This window comes from Oculina patagonica, chromosome 3 (genome assembly GCF_052425735.1).
Source record: "Oculina patagonica isolate OP01 chromosome 3, crgOcupat, whole genome shotgun sequence".
Classification (NCBI taxonomy): Eukaryota; Metazoa; Cnidaria; class Anthozoa; order Scleractinia; family Oculinidae; genus Oculina; species Oculina patagonica.
This window is the reverse complement of record NC_135760.1, coordinates 14484715-14503164: the sequence shown is the minus strand read 5'-3', so window position 1 is coordinate 14503164 and position 18450 is coordinate 14484715. Positions and strand designations below refer to the sequence as shown.

Sequence of the window (18450 nt, the reverse complement as noted above, 5' to 3'; positions counted from 1 at the left end):
TTCTTTTAGATAGAGGTCAGTAAAGTTTAACCTAAGTTTTAGCTCTCTTTTTTTTTTTACTTTTAAGCATATTTCAAAAGTCCAGTCGCGAGTAGCAAGGATTTTAGTTCACAGTTTATTTATGCGGCAAGGTAAAGAAAATTCAGAGTGGCATTAAAAAGCGTTACGTTACGTAACCAGGTCGGCAAATGGTTTGATTTTTTAAGATAAACACAAAACTTAACCAAAGCTTTACTTCCTTTGTTTTAACTTGAAGAGTTTTTTTTACTTTTAATTTTATTCCGAAAATTGAAGTCACGAATGCTGACAGGGATTTCAGTTTAGGGTTTGTCCAATGCGTTCCTGTTTCAATAGAACGTAAGTACATATTTGCACCAAGATAAAAAAGATATGGCGAAGATTATTAGATTATTTTTCGGAGATCTCCATCTTCTTTTAGCTATCTTTAATCCCCCGGGGGGGGGGGGGACTCCCATATGAAAGTGACGGGGATGCTCGTCGTCTCGCTGAGTGGTGTAAATTTCGGACTTTGGGTCGCGCTTAGAGTGTTCTGGACAAAATGACAAAATTTTTAGCCGTCAGGGTCTTTTTCAGGGTTGCATGCGAAGAAACATGTAAATATATATTCTCTTTTCAGAATTTTGGTATCTTTTAGGGGTCTAAAATAGCTTGAGCCACGCCCAGATTGGTCTCTTTTAGGGGTTATTTTCAACAATTTCCGACGAGCATCCCCGTCCCTTAAATATGGGAGTCCCCCCGGGCTTAAAACAGCCTCATGGCCAGGAGACCTTCACTTTTCGTGATTAAGTCAGTCTAAAGCCGTTAAGGGGAAGTATCACAGGTAATTTGTTTTTCGTCAAAGCTGTGCTTTAATACCTCTATTTGTTTGGAAAATTTAGAGAAAGATACCAATCGAATTCTTGAGAAAAGAACAAATCATGATCGTTTCTAGCGTATTGTGAAAACAAAAAATGCAAGACTCTGGGGAGAACTTGAAAACTTTCGCCGCCGGAATTTTACAAGTTGTAAATTCATTTCCCCCCTTACCCTCTATGGCCCTGTAGGGAGTAATTTATAAAGAACTGGACTAGGTTAAAAATGAAAATTTTCTTTTTTTTTTAAAATTAAACAAGGTCCCGTGAGTGATACTTCGCCCTTAAGAAAAAAATGAGTTCCACAATTTTTAACATTTTAACACACTTTTGTGTCTTTTTTTACTTTACTGTACATCATCATTTCATTATGAGTTGGAGCCCGCGTTGGATACGAGGTGGTAAATAGCCAACGAGGCGCGAAGCGCCGAGTTGGCTATAACCACTCGTATCCAACAAGGGCGAATGGATTAATTGTTTTATTAAATTTTTCTGAACTCTAAACGTTTAAATATCGTAGCTGAATTTTATTAAATTTCATTTTAAATGTTAAAAAACGACCGGATGTGGGTGTAACTTTCTTTGTTGATGTCGGTATGGCATTTTCTAGCATTTCTTGTATTTCTTCAGTAGAAAGCTCGCAAAATCTACTTTTTTCGTCCATTTTGTCCGAAGGAAATTTCGCTTCCCAGCGAAAAATTTTAGCTTGGCAACAGTAACGCAATCATTTTCCAAATAAGGTCAAACTAAGGTATACGAGCTGACAACCGGGATTGAGTGAACCAATCAGAATGCTAGAAATACAATATCCGTGGCTGAAAATTTAATAATAGCTAATAAGTAAAACGTATGTATCTTTTGAACAATAGCGGATCTAGGGGAGGGGCCCGGATTTAACATGAAATTCTAAAAACAAGGGAAAATATGCTAATCTGAAGTGCTTTTTGGCGATCCAAGTGTAACAAAGGCAAAGAAAGCGATCAACGCCTGGGGACGAGGCAGAAGCGAGACTGTTTCTCTTGACGTCACCAGGTTCTACTTTTTCTTCGCCCTTCCCAGCCTGCCTTGCAACCCTAGCCACATTCCGCCCCAGTCTTTTATCGCCTTTAGGAACAATAAGTAGGGACTGGGAACGAGTCTGGGCTCCAATATCAGGCCTTTGTTGACCCAAGCTGTAATCATGATATCAACAGAACAACTGAACAAATTCACTACACATCAAGTTTTATTCCAACACCCTACGACTGCTATTAAAGAAAGAACAGAGGTGGTGTAACAACTAATGTCTTAAGCATGTTTACAATATTTTTTCAGTACACGAGGTTTGCATCCTAAACTGATTAGTACCAAAACCAAATCGATATATTCTTTACTAATCAAAGCTTTCATGCAAATTGCACTTAACGCAATTATATTAACTTTAACCCATGTAAATCAAAACATATTTCCCCACAATAAGCATGCATACACACACAAAAACTCAAAAATTGGCTAAGACAATGAAAACGGTTCAGTTCACACGCTAAACATATTTCTAGTTCTTTTGACGTTCTTTTAATTCGGTGCCAGACTAAAAAGAGTTCCTTACAGTTCGGTGCGTGCATTAGCAGGTTTGAGCTCATGTGTGACGTCAACAAATCCACCCGCAATAGGCGATCCAACTTTGAATTTAAGCAGTTTGCCAGGCGTCACTTTGTTCAGGTGAATCACACGAATGGTGAGGTCTTCATAGGAGCGGAAGTACAGTGCGTTGTTGGTGAGGTCCTTAGCCACGACCCAAGAGGTGTAGTCAGCCATGCCTTCATGATCATGGGAGGAAGCCACTCCACGGGGAATGTCAACAGTGTTCATGATGTGAAACGCCAGATTAACCGCCTGTTCAGCGGTCTTGGCTGTATCAGAAAAGTGCAGCATAGCAGCAGCACGCACCAGTCTTGATGGAGGTGTCAGGTCTCCAGGTATCCCGAGGAGTCCACTTCCTTCGCCTGTAGCGTTGAACTGATCTTTTCCCAAAACCAAAGGATCGTGGTTAAAGTTGGAGAGCTGAACATAGTTACGAAGGTTCAACATGTGGAAGTCATAGGGCGGGGAGTTGGTGAAGACACCAATGGTGTTGTTATGTACTTTTCTTCCCTGGTCAGTGAACTCAATGACGATGCCGTCACCATTTTTGTCAATGACGGAGTAGTGTAGTTCGAAGGCGGCCTCAAGATCTCCCTTTTTCAGCTTTCCATTCCATACCAGTGGGAACGAGTCCTTCTTCAGAGCTTCACGCACTTCTTGCACAGTCTTGAAGTTCCCCAGAATCCATAATGGAAACTCTAGTGAGGACACGCTTGATCCACATTTCTCTGCTGGGACGTCTTGATATTTGGCAAAGCCGGGAAACATAAGAGCACCCACGGAGAGTCCAGCTTCATTTTGACCGTCACCACCAACAGGCAAGTCCCAAGCGTCAAGGTATGAGATAATTTGTTTGTTTTTCCACGTCATTGGTTGTGTATCTTTAGCACATTTCTCTGGCAACTCTGCAGTATGGGAATGCCCTTTTGGTTCTACGATGGCGTAAGACAACAGATCGAGCATAAATTCCTCGCTTCGGGCGACGACTACCGTTTTATCCTCGGCGGTCACTCGGATCTCCGTGCAGGCTTTCGTGGCCAGGAAGAGATGAAGCAGTATCTGGACAACGACAAGAAGCTTCATGTTTGGCAAGTCAAGTGACAATCTAAGACAAAAAGAACAAATTTAATGATTTTTATTTAGTCATTCGCTTTATTATTATTTTTTTTAGCTACATGTGGCATTAACCTGGGCACCAAGCAGGTAAAGGAAAAGAGGACGAGCAATGGAAACGAGGCGAAGTGTGTGGGAAAAGAACTAGCTAGCTGATCTGGACTCACATCATGGGCCGCAGCAGCAGCTGTGGCCATGAATAAGGACAACCTCGTACCCAGGGCCTCTCTTCTTTTCCTCCCTTGTCTAGGAGGGAGAGACCTTGGTTGACCCTTGTCACGTGACCATATGGTAAAAAAATACCGCAGAGGGGGTGGGTCTTTTAACCCTTAATATGCTAAGTCCGGATTATTCCGGGATTTGGAGGAAAGGCCATTCAACCACTTATGACGTCACCAATTTACACATCAGCAGATTTTTGTGATGTGCAACTTGTAGAATTGGATAGATCTTTCCACAGGACTGTCCGTCTTGACTATTGACTGCATTCTGACAAAGCTAATCGAAAAAAACGTGATCAGTTTTTGGTGTAAAATTGGTGCTAAAACAGGCCAATATACCCGTACTTGATCATGGTCTCCTTTCCAGGGTTTTCTATTGATTAAGATCAAAACTTTTCAGGCCAGTAGAAGAACTGCATAGAGTAAAAGATAGAGAGAATAAGAAAGCAGAGAAAAACGAAAAGGAAAGGAGCAAGGAAAAAAAATCGGAACGGTTCAGCAAAAAAGTCTAAATTTTGGCTTATGCGCATGCGCCAAGTAAAATGTTGTACATTTTTACATGGAAATTGCATCAAAAACCTACTGCAGTGTCAGAAAGTGCATTTCTAGCAAAGTTTAGAGAAATTTAGGACCGTAGAGCCAAGAAAATCGATCAACAGTTAAAAAAACCCTGTTTTTGGAGAAATTTCAGCATATGATGAACAAACATCACTATTATTATTATTATTATTATTATTATTATTATTATTATTATTATTATTATTATTATTATTATTATTATTTATTATTATTATCCAGGGCCTACACGGTATGGAAGGCACATGCAAGATTTTAGTTCAAAATGAATGCTGATAGTAATAATAATAATAATAATAAAGATATTTTAGCAGGGGCCCACGTCACAAAAAGGTGGTTTTCAGTGGGGCCCTGCATAAAAAAATAGAAATGATAAAAATGGTTAAAAAGTGAATATTAAAATAGAAGATGAAAAAGTTAAATTTTAAAAAATGAATAAAGAAATTAAAAAACTTATCAAATACTTCTAATAGTCTTTAAAGTAAAATGTCAAATGCGCTTTTTGCTTTGTCGGGTAAAATGTTCCATTCGTGAGCGCTTGATTAATAAAACGGTTCTGGCCCCAGGAGCGACATGACTTGGGCCTACAAATGTCATTTCGTCCACGAGTATTATAATTATGAATGTCTTTAAAGCTATAAAAATTAAAATCCCAGTCAATCAAGCCATTTAATGCCTAGTCCAAGTGTGGTTTTCTTCTTCAGTTGTCTTCAAAAAGTGTTGTGTTCTTCTGGATACGATAACAAAATTATCTTAAAAGTGAAACAGCCTTTTTGGTTCTAAAATTGAAATTGCCGGATGTCGCTGCGCTGAATTAAATTCCGCTCACGTATAGTACGCATCAAAATTCAAAACTGTACGCATCGAAATTAAAAAATTGTTTGAAAATACTTCAAAACAGTCAGTTTGAAATTTTACAGCGCGCGCTTGCTCGCTCTGCGTTCAAGTGTATTAATAAATGCCTGAGATATGATGAAAGCTTTTTAAGGTGCAAAGGTCTGTGTTAACAATGTTTGCCTCATTAGCATAAGCGCTTCAGTTTCTGATCGAGCTACGAAAATGTCATTTTTTGTATTGAAAGATCAGAGCATAACACAATTAACGTTCGCTATAAATGTCATAAATTTGCGCCTGATGTATTCAACTTAAACTTTTACAAAGAATCTATGGGCTCATTGTGGCGCTTTTCAAAGAGCTGAAAATTTCGCCGAGTATTTAGTTTCATAAGCTTTTCAAACTTCTGGAGTTATTTTGGATACATCAGGATGCTTTTTCTACCCAAAGTCGTTTGCTAATGGGGCAAAATGTAAACAATGACATCAGCAAAGATCGTTAAGGACCCCCCCCCCCTCGAATTTAATGGGTGTGACTACAATGGTTCACCCCCCCCCCCCCCCCCCGTATATTTCTACAATGGAAAGCGATGAAAAGTTTATTCGAACGCTTACGAATTATCGATCGACTGCAAGGCTGAAAATCAGAGTCTCGTTATTCAAAATTTTCCGGATTTGCACATATCTAATATCTTTACACAGCAACACTGTTAGACCGGAACTGATTAATTTAGAATTTATACCTGATCTGGTGCACGTGATCACAGAACGTGCTGCTTTGCACGTTAGAGTAGCGGACAAGTTTTAAATGTCGTAACATTTTTGACAAAAACAAAATTGTCGCGACAAGTCAGAGACATCTTGATGAGAACAAAAGGTGAAATTATTAGTACAATAGCTCAACCTCGTTCACAGGGCTTTTCCCTTGGTGATTTATCACGTTGTCAATAGCTCTGCACGTGCTTCTGGCATCCCTGTACATTTCTCAGCACGGCCGTCTTGGGCAAAATCAAATATGCAGAAAAACGCGAAAAAAAAATTCTAAAACAATTCGCATTTAAAGTACGCGTGTTCTCATGCAGTAGAATAATGAGTCGTCTCAAGATAACTTTTTGTTTTTTCATTATTACATTTGGCTGAAACACTTCACTTATAAATATTCTTTGCCTCTCTCGAAAAGATTTTGCGGCTGGATTATGATAGTGAGAACCACATCACGGTGCATACTATCCCAACAATTTTTGAGTGCGTGTTGTTTTTCGGTGCAATTTGGGCCAAACACAATAGCCAATCAACAACGTATTGTTAACTGGCATTACGAGGGGCATGGGAATGCGACTTGTCATGAAATGTCCTGCCTTGAGGCAGGACAACGGCCCCTTTGATGATTTGTCCGTTTTGACAAAATTTACCCTTGTCCAACAAGTCGTTCGCACTTGTTTTTGCAATTGTTTGACAAAATCTATCGCGCGTGCAACGCGGACCAATCATAAGAAAGCTGCTTCTTTGTTTTCCTGAAATGTTGGACAAGTTCTAGGTCTCAAAAAACGCATTCGCACTTGTTTTCTGTAACAAGTGACACGTTAATGATGAAATCTACCTATGTTACAAAATTTATCCGCAAGTGCGATTCGGCCCTTTAATAGTAGCCAACAATAGAATGTCTTGAAACAACTGCTGTGTTGTTGACCTTTAAAGTAATTTAAGTGGCAGTGTCAAAACTCTATTGATCGTTCACTGTAATTAGAAACAACGGGCGGGCAAGAAAGGCCAAGAAAAAATGGGTGTGACTAGAATGGTTCGACCCCGAGTATTTCGACATTGGAAAGCGAAGAAAAGTTTATTTCAATGATTACAATTTATTGTTCGACTTTGCACATATCTCGTTCATCACCGAGCAAGTACCGAATTTTTAGCCTGCAAGACTTAGTCTTCTAAACGGATATATCCGAGATACACTATAACGATCTGAATGATGTCTCATAAAACTAAAGAATACCTAAATACCGCTCGAGCTCAGGACTCGAGCTCGGGACTTAAATTTTTTACTCCGGTTTTGCTTGAGGTTAGCTTTTATTCTGGTTTGCTTGCGGTTAGCTTTCACTCCGGTTTGCTTGCGGTTAACTTTCACCTCAGTTTGCTTGCGGTTAGCTTTCACCTCAATTTGCTCATTTGCGGTTAGCTTTCACCTCAGTTTACTTGCGGTTAGCTTTCACCTCAGTTTTGCTTGCGGCTAGCTTTTATTTGTTAGTTGGGGCAGTACTATATAAATTTACAATATATAATGTAAAAACTACAGTTATATCATAGCAACAAAGATTTTTACAGTTCCCAACAGTTAAACTAATATAAGTGCTGACTTGAGTCCCCAGCTCGAATCCTGAGGTTGGATCGAGTCCTTGCTCAAGTGCTAGGAGGGTAGCAAAGGGTTTATGCGTGACACGTGAAAAGGGCAAAAATTAGTCCGTGACGCGTGAAAACAGGGCAATCGTGTCCTTGCATTGACTTAAGCTTAAACTTCGACCCTCCATAGCAGTTTAGTATAGGTAACCGGCCAGTTTGTTTTAAGACATACCTTTTTTGATGACTTGATCTGATAGTAGGTGACGTTATAAAGTTAAAACTGCCAGGAATGGACTCCTGCACTGCACAGTGACTCGCTGAACACTGTTTGACCTGAACTGATTATTTTAGAATTTATACCTGATCTGGTGATCACAGAACGTGCTGCTTGCCACGTAATTCAGTTAAGGCAACAATAGAATGTTTAGACAGACTAGACACCACTTCTGTGCAGTTGACCTTTAAAGTAATTTAAGAGGAGGTAGTGCTAAAATTCTATTGTCCTTCACTGTAATTGGAAACAACGGGCGGGCAAGAAAGGCCAAGAAAAAAATTCCCACGCAAAATTTTCACGCAGCATATTGCATGCAATACTGTTGCGCACGATATGTTGTACAGCTTTGGCCACTTTGTTAAGAGTGGTTTTTAATTAACAATTAGACTACGAGCCCGAGTTTTCTATGAGCAAATAGTCAACGAGGCGCAGCCAAGTTGACTATCGCTCATAGAAAACGAGGGCGAGTAGTCTAATTGTTTTAGTAGAAACTCTAAAGGATTGCAGTCCAAAACCTACAATATTGTGCACTTTGAAGACAAAAATCAAGAAAATTTACCGCTTAAAGAGCTACGCGCGCGCGACTGTTTTCTATCGGCGACCCCCATAGAAAACAGTGGGAGAACCAATCAGATTCGTGGATTTCCAATAGAACACAGCTGAGTTTCTACTAATTAGACTTAAACCTGATCCGGTGATCACAGAGCGAGCTTCTTGCATGCCTGCCGCGTAATTCAGCAGACAATAGAAGGTTTCGACACCTCTTCTCTGCAGATAAAGAGTCTTAAATTATATTGTCCTTCACTGTAATTAAAACAAGGGCGGGCAAGAAAGGCCAAGAAAAAAATTTCCCACGCAAACTTTTTACGCAGCATATTGCATGCTATTGTTGCACACAATCAACCTAGTAACAACCTAGTAACAACCTAACGTGTACAACATATTACAATATGTTGTACACGTTTGGCCACTTTGTTAAGAGTGGTTTTAATATAGACTAATACCTGATCTGGTGATCACAGAACAAAAGAATGTTTAGACACCACTTCTGTGCAGTTGACCTTTAAAGTGATTTAAGACCGAATTTAAGAGGCAGTGCTAAAATTCTATTGTCCTTCACTGTAATTAGAAACAACGGGCGGCAAAGAAAGGGCAAGAAAAAAATTTTCCAATCAAAATTTTCATGCAGCATATTGCATGTTATTGTTGCACACGATATGATGTACACGTTTGGCCACTTTGTTTAGACTTACACCCGTGAAATTATCACTACACAGTTAGATACTATTAGACACTATATGAGTCTAAAGCGGGGTTGCACGAAGGATAAGTAAAATACCGTATTTCTCGTTCTTAAAGCCTGGTTTTCACTGGCGACGCAAGCACAAGAGCAAGCACAAGCGCGATCACGCAAAAAAGCTAAGAGTTTATTATTCGTTAAAGCTAAGAGTTTATTATTCGCCGACTACAGGACTGTGGGAGCACTCGTTCAACTAGTTAATTCATTCATCGACTTCTTCAAATGCAAGAGCTACGGGATCAGTAGCCTGCGTGGCCGGCGTTCAAAATAACATTGCTTAACCATTTCTCTGGTTGTGTTGAATCAAACTCAACAAATTTTTTCGTCAAGGATAAATCAAACTCAACAAATTTCTTCGTCAAGGATAAATCAAACTCAACAAATTTCTTCGTCAAGAATAAAAAAGGAAATAATGTTAGTTTGTTTTTTATACGGCAAAGAAGTTAAAAAGAAAGTTCCCGTAGTTATGCAAAGTTGAACGGCTGAAGTTGACGATGTAATGATACAGCTAAGCGTGCTATCTTTAAAAACGTGTAGCTGGCAGGATTAGCGCCGTGCGAGAAAATTCACGAGCGAAGCCCGCATGCGTGTGCTGGGCGGCCGCGAGTCTCGACTCCTCCAAAGCTCGTCTCTGCCTTCCTTCCTAAACAAAGCACTCGCACTCGGTCCGGTCGCGAATCTCGCCAGCTACGTTGGCTACGGCTGTTACAAACAACAAGCTTTTCAGTAAATTAAAGATGCCGACACAGCAACACCAAGCTCAGCGGGGGGGGGGGGGGGGGGTACTCGGGATTTTAAGTGACGGGGATGATCGAAGGATTTTTTGGGGTTCGAAATTTTCGATTCCGGGATTTTTTTGGGTAGGAAAATTTGGCAAGTATTTTTTTGATTTTAGTAGGGATGTTTTTGGGTATTTAAAACAATCTGAACATTCGTGGTAGCGCTTTGGCTGCGTTTTTCTGTGAATAAATTACAAACACACGTGTTTTGCTGTTGATTTTTGAGGAGTTAATTTTTGATCTAGGGATTTTTTTGGGTTATGTTGGAAGCCCTCGGGATTTTTTGGGTCTTGAATTTTGCCCCCATTCGAGGCCTCTTTTTTCGTCGCGGTCAACTCATTTCGGGTCACGTGGTCCCCGCCTAGATGGGGTAACCCGCCTTTCCATGCAGTCTCTCATATTTTGTGGTGACTGTGTAAGGGGCCCTTAAAAATGGTCCGGGCGATGATGATGAAGCACTGTGTAGCTGACAATGTTAATCGCATACCGTAACAGTGTTCTCCCCAGGTATTTTAGGCCAGGCGGGCCGCCTGACTTGATTCGGTGAAAAATCGTTGCCGCCTGGCTTAAAACTTAAGATTTATCCAAATGCAAGCTTTTTTGAGATTTGGAAATGGGTGTTCCTATCCAGAACTAAAGGAGAAATCACTCAATAAAGTTGATGAAACATTGCCTGGTGTATATTTTACTGTGTTTTCTCACAATTGTTATAATTATTAAAGTGATTTATCCTTAAATGAATATGTTCAAACCTGTGATGCATTCGTTTCGTTGAACGGCGGCCATCTTAAAATTGTCCCGAAAACACAAGGACACTTCAAGGTGTCATTCATGAAATACTAAACCAAATTCCCGCGTTCGTGAAAGGAGTGTCAAAAATGGCAAGCCAGTAGACGCAGCGGGTCCAGAAAAGAAAAAAAAAGGCTTCCCAAAGTAAGATAAGTTCATTTTTTTCTCTGGAAAAGAGACAGAAGATAGAAAGTAATGCGGTCGGGTACGAAGTTCCAAGTCGGAGCTCTCAACATCTGTTAATTCAAAACACCAAAAATCAGGTTTTGACCCAGCTTGCATTGGCTGAAGGACATTCCATGGCTTAAGACTACTAGCAATGACAGTGGTATGTTATGCAAGTTGTGTAGAAAACATAACCAGACCCAAGAGAGTAGGCCAAGGATGTGCTGTTTGGGTTGATGTTCCGTGATTCAACTTGTTTCAAATTAGAACATGAAAAAACAAATCACCACAATGTTGCAGTTAAAATGTAACCAATGTACAAGTAAGTCGTAAGTTTGGAAATCTTTATTAATTTTCTATTCAGGCCACAGAAAGATTCTTACACATAAAAGTCAAATTCAGAATAAACCTCATAATTTGTCAGGGTCTCTCCTCGTTCCCTCATCTGTCGCTCAGGGGGTTGGGGGGGGGGGGGTTGGGAAGAGATCCTGGGAGCAGGCTTAGAGAGTGTACCCCCTGGCCTTCCAAAAATCCTGGGGAGAACACTGCGTAAATGATCTAATAAACTCCCGGGGCGTCTAGGAGGCGTTAAATAGATATGAAGCGTTTATTAGAGAGGCGTTTATTTCATTTTAACTGTAACAACGTCAATAAAACAAATAGGATGCGTAGTTTGCTAGCGGAGTAAGATACAAAATAGAGTTGGTGAGTGGGAGACTAATCTAAACTGCGCTAATGCAAAGCTAAGAGATGCCGTTCATTCAACAATTATCCTGCGAAAAGGGGCGTCTATTAGATACGGGGCGTTTATTAGAGGGGGCGTCTAATACAAACTTTGCACTTCAGGGGAGACGTTTATTAGATTATTAGATACGAGGCGTTTATTTGAGAGTGTGCGTTTATTAGATCATTTACGGTAATGGAAAATTATAATAGGAATCAAACCGGGACAACAAACGGCAAGGGAGAAGAAGGGCTGGGCCGATATTGAGTGTGAAAAACTTCCAAAGACCAGCAATCCAGCCGGGGCGCATTTTGCCATGTAAACGTTTCAGGGAAGGGTAACCCGCCTACCCGGGGTTGACACATGTTTTAACTGAAAGTGCGCCAAATGCAAAACACACAAGATATGGCTGCCTACGGCTTGATGTGGAACGACAGTGCGAACGATGATTGAAGAATTAAAATTGAAAGTGAAGCATCAAGCGTAGGCCTGAGCGAGTCTCACGCTTCGACAACTGCTTCAACCACAAAGACCGCTGAAAGGAACGAGAGCAAGAAATATATGAAGCCATTTTGTCTGTGTACTAGCCTGCGTTGCAGACGAATGATAACGCCTTGATTGCATGTATAAAATGCGAGCTAATTTTCGACCACGGCTGGGCGGATTTCGTCACCTACCCGGGATCCCCCAGAGCACGTCCGCGCACTGCGAGGCCTGGAGAGAGCTTCCCACAATACATCAGTTCAAAATGGCGGCCTTGAGCGGATTTATGTGATTTTTCCAGAGAAACTTCCGTAATTTATAAAATACAGAATGTTTTGCAAGTGAACCGAGTATGAAACTGATGACATAGCACCTCACGGCCGTAAAATGGAAGTGTAAGAAGAAAACTTTGTTTGTTTTTAGCGTACCTTTTATTGTAAGCTTAGTTTTAGAAATCTTGAAATTGCTATCAAATTTAGCTTTTTTTCATGGAACTCAATAATAATGGCAAGCTTACACATAAAAATTAATACAAAATGTTCTGATCTCAATTTGCAGTCTTAATGAGAAGGCCGCTATGCTAAGCAATTACGAGGTAAAGTTGTCATTATTAAATTAAAATTCATCAGTTCACCAGAGATTTCAGTGTGTTAGAATACCTAACATCAACCAAAACAACAACATCCTTTAATAATCTGCGTATTATTGTTATTGTTTTGTGTATTTTGCAGGTGTATCAGCTGCTCCAAGAGACAGAGAACCAAAGCAAAGGAGACAAATCTAAGAAGCGGCAAAAACACCTTGTCAACTTGTCAACAATTTGTTATGAGGCCAGTACCAAAATATTTTGAGGAGGTTTTTTTTCAAGTTTGGCTTTTGAATGATAAATGCAGAACTTTTTTGTTCTGACTAAGGTATCGTGTTTCTTTCGTAGGCTCGAAAGCATTTAGAGAAAACTCCTTGCAAAAATCAGGTTAGTACCAAACACATCAATATTCTGATCAAAAGTAAATAAAATCTTATTATGTCAGAGGTTCCAACCCTCCCGATTTGATCTGGAGTCTTTCGTTTTGATGCATTGCCTCCTGCTCTCGTTTCTTATCATATTCTCCCGATTTATCTTAAAATTCTAAAAACAAGGAAAAAGATGCTAATCTTTAGTACTTTTTGGTGATCTGAGTGTAACAAAAGTAAAGAAAAATGCTAAAAATATCTGTGAAAGTAATAAAGACCTCATCGAATAACTCAGACATGATGTCAAAATGGCGGAAACGGCACTTGAGAGAACCTAAATTTACAAAACTATGATTTTCTGGTGGAACATGCCCCCAGACCCCTTTAGAGGCTTGCACCTTCAGCGCTAAAAATACTCCCTATTTTCCTTCAAAAAGGGTTGGAATCACTGCCGTGTTAATGTGGTGACTGTATAAAGGGGCTCTTAAAAATGACTGACTGAGTTTAACTCTGAGCCAAAAGAAAATAACAGGGTGGATATACTAATAACATGATCATAGAAGGTCCCCTATACCCTTTACCCTTATTTGGAGTTAAATTTTGAGAATTTTCAAGATTGACAGTTTTATAATATATATACATAGTGTACCACGCTCCCCTGAATGAGGGTAGTCCTGAAAAAGACATTGCTAGTGACTGACATTTTAACAACCTTAGCAGAAGTCATCTTCAGAGTCAGCTCATCTTCATAGTCACAGTGCGATGACTACCACTCAGGTTATTGAAAATGTGACACTTGCAAACAACACTAAATCATTTTCAGGACTAACCTCACCCGTATGATCATGATATTACTGAATACTCCTGTGATCAAACCATTTACCTTCAGCAAGATTCCCACAGCACTGAGTTGCAGTACAAAAAACATAAATATGATGTTCTGTTCAGGGTCGTTAAAAATCTGTTGCTTGGACTATCAAGTAAATGACTAGGAATTTTAACAATCAAGGAAGTTATGAAAGTTCTGTTGAGGGCCTATTATCATAATTTTTTGTCCTGCCTTGTCTGAAGTATTTTGTTGTGGTGTTCTTTATTAGAGTCCAGAAATAATTGAAGAGTTTCTGAAAGCTATGCAGCCATTTAACTTGACAAGGTTTGCGTCTACCATTTGATAATGATTATATAGCATAATGATCCATTTTTAGCCAAATTTCAGGGGTCTCTTCCTCTTGAATTTTTCTTTGACGCCTTTCTAGGAGTCTTGATTTCTTTTGCAAGGTTAAATTTAAAGGTCTCCGGCTCGCAAAAAAAGATTTTAGTCGCGCCGTTTTGCTAAGTCTCGTATTTACCATTCGACGCCCCTATTTGTATTTTTTGAATAACTGGCAGAATTCTCACACTGTTATTGGTCAAGAGCTGTGGTCCATTAAAGTATGGACCATTAACATGATGTAACCTGCAATGCAACACAGGGGCAACATTCGGAAAAGTTTAGAAATTGTTGCAGCCTTTTTGATAAATGAAAACTGAAGATATTTGAATGTCAAAAGGACGTTTCAGTTAAAAATTCCAACAGAATAATTTTGAGCAGAAAACAAGACAGTGATCTTTTGTGCTGCCATGTGCATGTCCAATTTCATACTACTATTCTCTTAAACTTGCTTGTAAAATTTTATTGTCATTGTAAAATAAGTAAATTGACACGTTTTTCCATGGTGTATACTCTTATGCCACACAAAATAATGACACCATAAAATATAAAAAAAATTTCAGAGATTCCAACCCTCCCATTTTAGCCGAAAATCTCCCAATTTCTGAGATCGCTTCCCCAGGGGGGTGGGGGTGGACTCCCATATGAAAGAGATGGAGATGCTCATCGTCTCGCTTAGGGGTGTTAATTCCGAGGATTGCTCCTTTGGCACACATGGTCGCAGCTTTGCCTGTCCCAAAGCCTCCCTTTTGTTTTTTTAAAGGATTGGAATCTGCTTGTGGTGCCACTTGAATATTGAAAAATTTTATGATGTCATTTCTATGGTCTATGAATTTGATATTACTATTCATATTTTTTTAACAGAGCAGAAAAGCTTCAACTTTTGAACCTGAGGCCAACAACACCAGTTGAAATTCAACTTGTAAGTTTGGCTCAGTTGAGTCTTTATATACCGTATTTATTCGATTAAGCGCCCTGGGCGCTTATTAAATATTTGGACCTTGAGAGTGGGCGCTTATTCGAGGTGGGTGCTTATTCAAGGCTGGGCGCTTATTAAATTATTACGATTTTCAGCAAATATTAAGTTTATATTTGTAACAAAACAATAAATACCGTAAAGATCCATGTATAAGCCGCACCTTTTTCCTCTAAATTCAAGTCAAAAATCGGGGGTGCGGCTTATCTACGGAAACATCTCTGGTTGGAGTTTGCAAAGGCCTAATTAATATTCATAAAAACTTCTCAAGACGTCACTGAATAAACATATAACAACCTGAAAACTTTGTTGTTGTTCACTGCCTTTAGTTCCTCTGCAAAGCTGTTTGCAGTGAAGCCTGCCAGTCACTTCGAATCATGTCTTTCCGCTACGTGCGAGAAGGCACCAAGATAAACGCAAGTACTCACAAGGCAAATGGCCGACCGCTTCGCTTTTTTATTGACCTTCACAGCAAATGCATCTGCTGGATTATCAAACTCTTATTCTGCATGAAGTTTTTATCGTGTTGCGGGTAGCAGTTTCCAAGAATCTTGAAAACGTGCTTTCTTCCGAAGAAAGTGCCGCCATGTTTGTTTTTGATGCCCAGACTCCTCTCTATATTTCAGAGCTTGGCTACTACGCATTCATCATTTGCGTACGATTTGTACGAATTACAAATGTTTCGGGAGTGTTTAGAAGTGATGATCTCAAAAAAATGATATCAAGAGAGCATCCAAGTTTAAGATATTATGAAATCAAACTAAAAAGGAGGTATAACAATTGAAATTTTGCTTTCGAAAGACTTAATTTATATTAAACATTGCAACAACCTGTGTCAGTGTTTTGAAACCGTGCTTGTTTGCCCTTGTTAGTTCACCAATAGAACTTCACTTGAACTTCAAACTTTATTGTCTGTATATTTTTTTCCCAAAATTTGAGCTTCCAAATCGGGGGTGCGGCTTATCGTACGGGTCAAGAAAACTCGGTCATGGGGGAAGTCTTCTTAGTAGTACATAGTCAATTTCAATAATCAATACTCCTTTTATGGACTTCAGTTTTTTTTCTGGGGTGAGGGTGGGTGCTTATTCGAGGCTGGGCGCTTATTAACTTTTCCTACCTTAATGGTGGGCGCTTATTCGAGGTGGGCGCTTATTAACTTTTCCTACCTTAATGGTGGGCGCTTATTCGAGGTTGGGCGCTTAATCGAAAAAATACGGTAACCTTCTGGTCCCTTACCATTTAGTTGTTAGGTTATATTTTGTAGAGTCGGTAAGTTTCTCAGTGTAGTGGTTTCTGTCAGGTGCTTACTGTATTTTCTCGAATGAATGCAAAGATGATTTAGTTTCTTGTCTGGTGTGATTGTCTGGGTGAGCATAGCTCTGAAGAACGGAAGTTATCTAAAGGGTTAAGTGAAAAGTTGTTTGTCAATGAATGATTTTATAAGTCTGGTTCATTAAAACAGGGAAATTAATTAAGTTTTGATGTAATGTATATGAAATGATTCATATATGAACTGCGGATGTATATGAGAGTGATAATTGATCGTCGCAGTGAATTTCCAATTTAAGCAATTGGAATAAAGAAGCCTCACAATGTCCTATTTATTTATTTTTTATTTTATTTTCTGCTTTTAAAGTACTCTAATGTATATTTGCCTTATATTTTTTATTTTGTCATATAGATCATTGAAGACAGTGAAGAGCGTTTGAAAACTGACCAAGAGATTGAAGAACTTTTGAATGTGATTGCTACAAAACTTCCTGACATTCATGAAGAGACAGTGTCTGAAGAAAAACATGAGGATGACGAAATGTCCTCTTAGACACAGAATGTGCTAGAAAGTTCTCTGATTTAATGGAATACCTAACATTTATATTTCTTTGAAAACAAATACTGTATTTAAATAAATGTTTTTCTTTTGTACTTCTCAAAGTCTGTTTTTTAGTGCAGTGCCTTGTGGTTTGGTGGGCCCCCCCACCCCCCACCCACCCCCCGCCCCGCCCTTTCGTCCCCCCACCCCCCCCCCCCCCCCACCGCTCCCCTTCTCCCCCCCCCGCCCCCCTCCGCCATCCGCACCCCCTCCCCCTCCCCCTCCCCTCCCCCCCTCCCCGCACGATCGCGAACACACCAGCCCTCGGGCTAGCTCTCGTCACCTGTCCTACAACACAAGAGCGTGCATAGTCCAAGGTCTGCGCAGACGTAGGAACACCTGAAGAATACAAGTAGCCTGTGACAGTTTGGTTAGCAAATACACGAACATATATAACATCATACTTCAATTGTTCCATATTCATTCTCACTTACAAATCATCGATTTTTTTTTCATGATCGACTTCTTTGGGAAACGCAATGATTCTAAAAGAAGCTGTGCAAAATAGTCACGTGATGGTATTTTAGTTACCGTATTTTAACAGTTTTTGCCGAGTTGACTAGTGCCCCTCCAGGCCGCAGGCGTCTGTGTACGATTTTTAGCGCGTTTAACTACGTAGCAGGCGTCTGTGTACGTTTTTTAGCGCGTTTAAAAGAGTGCGCGATCGCGAAAAGGCCACGCGAGGAAAAATCGATTTTTTTTTCCTCGCGTGGACCCCTCGCGCCTTTCGTGTTTCCCATACGTGCGCTCGAAACTACGGCGCCTGCTACGCAGGCAAGCCACATCCTGGGACCAGGAATTTAAAATACTCAAATATTACAAGAAATGTTTTAAAGGTGGAGACTCCTCTAATGTTCGAAGGGTAACTGAGATTTTTACACATTCACACATCTATAACAACAACAAGTTGAACAACAAGACGCTTTATTACCAAAAGAATACATAAGATCTACAATTCAAATCTGTAGGCATAGGCTGCTAGAAATTAGTAGAGAAATGGTATTGCTCTATTTGCGACACTACTGTCAGGTTTTGAAAAGCAAAATAAAAGAATATTTAGGAGCTGATAGCTGAAAGAACGTGAAAATGCTCAAATAATATGACAAACCTTTCGTTATATTACTACGAGAATCCTGACTTAAACAACAGAAAAGTTGTTGTTCCGTTAAAAATTAGTTAAAACTTTTATAAAAAGAAAGAGAACATGAAAAATATCGGAATCGGCAGAAGGAAGGAAAAAAAGAGAGAAAAAAAAAAGTCATGTGGCAGCGGTGGGATTCGAACCCACGCCATCGAAATGACTGGTGCCTAAAACCAGCGCCTTAGACCACTCGGCCACGCTACC

The 18450-nt window shown here is 39.8% G+C and overlaps 2 protein-coding genes and 1 non-coding gene across 3 annotated transcripts; 1 reads left to right on the top strand and 2 right to left on the bottom strand.

Annotated features, from left to right (window-relative positions):
* Window positions 1–2079: 2079 nt before the first annotated feature.
* On the bottom strand, window positions 2080–8010 carry LOC144646817 (penicillin V acylase-like). The gene is made up of 2 exons (XM_078506506.1): window positions 7814–8010; window positions 2080–3600 (listed from the first exon to the last, which is right to left on the bottom strand). Exon 2 carries the CDS (start codon window positions 3576–3578, stop codon window positions 2457–2459), a length of 1122 nt encoding a protein of 373 aa, XP_078362632.1. The 5' UTR covers window positions 3579–3600; window positions 7814–8010; the 3' UTR covers window positions 2080–2456.
* Window positions 8011–12348: 4338 nt separating this feature from the next.
* Window positions 12349–17158, top strand: LOC144646828 (DNA-directed RNA polymerase III subunit RPC9-like). The gene is made up of 7 exons (XM_078506520.1): window positions 12349–12490; window positions 12654–12690; window positions 12827–12925; window positions 13030–13068; window positions 14147–14202; window positions 15124–15181; window positions 16917–17158. The coding sequence occupies exons 1-7, from the start codon at window positions 12483–12485 to the stop codon at window positions 17055–17057; spliced, it is 438 nt and encodes a 145-aa protein (XP_078362646.1). The 5' UTR covers window positions 12349–12482; the 3' UTR covers window positions 17058–17158.
* A 1210-nt stretch (window positions 17159–18368) lies between these two features.
* Window positions 18369–18450, bottom strand: Trnal-uag (transfer RNA leucine (anticodon UAG)). Its single transcript has one exon. It is a non-coding gene; the product is annotated as a tRNA-Leu (tRNA).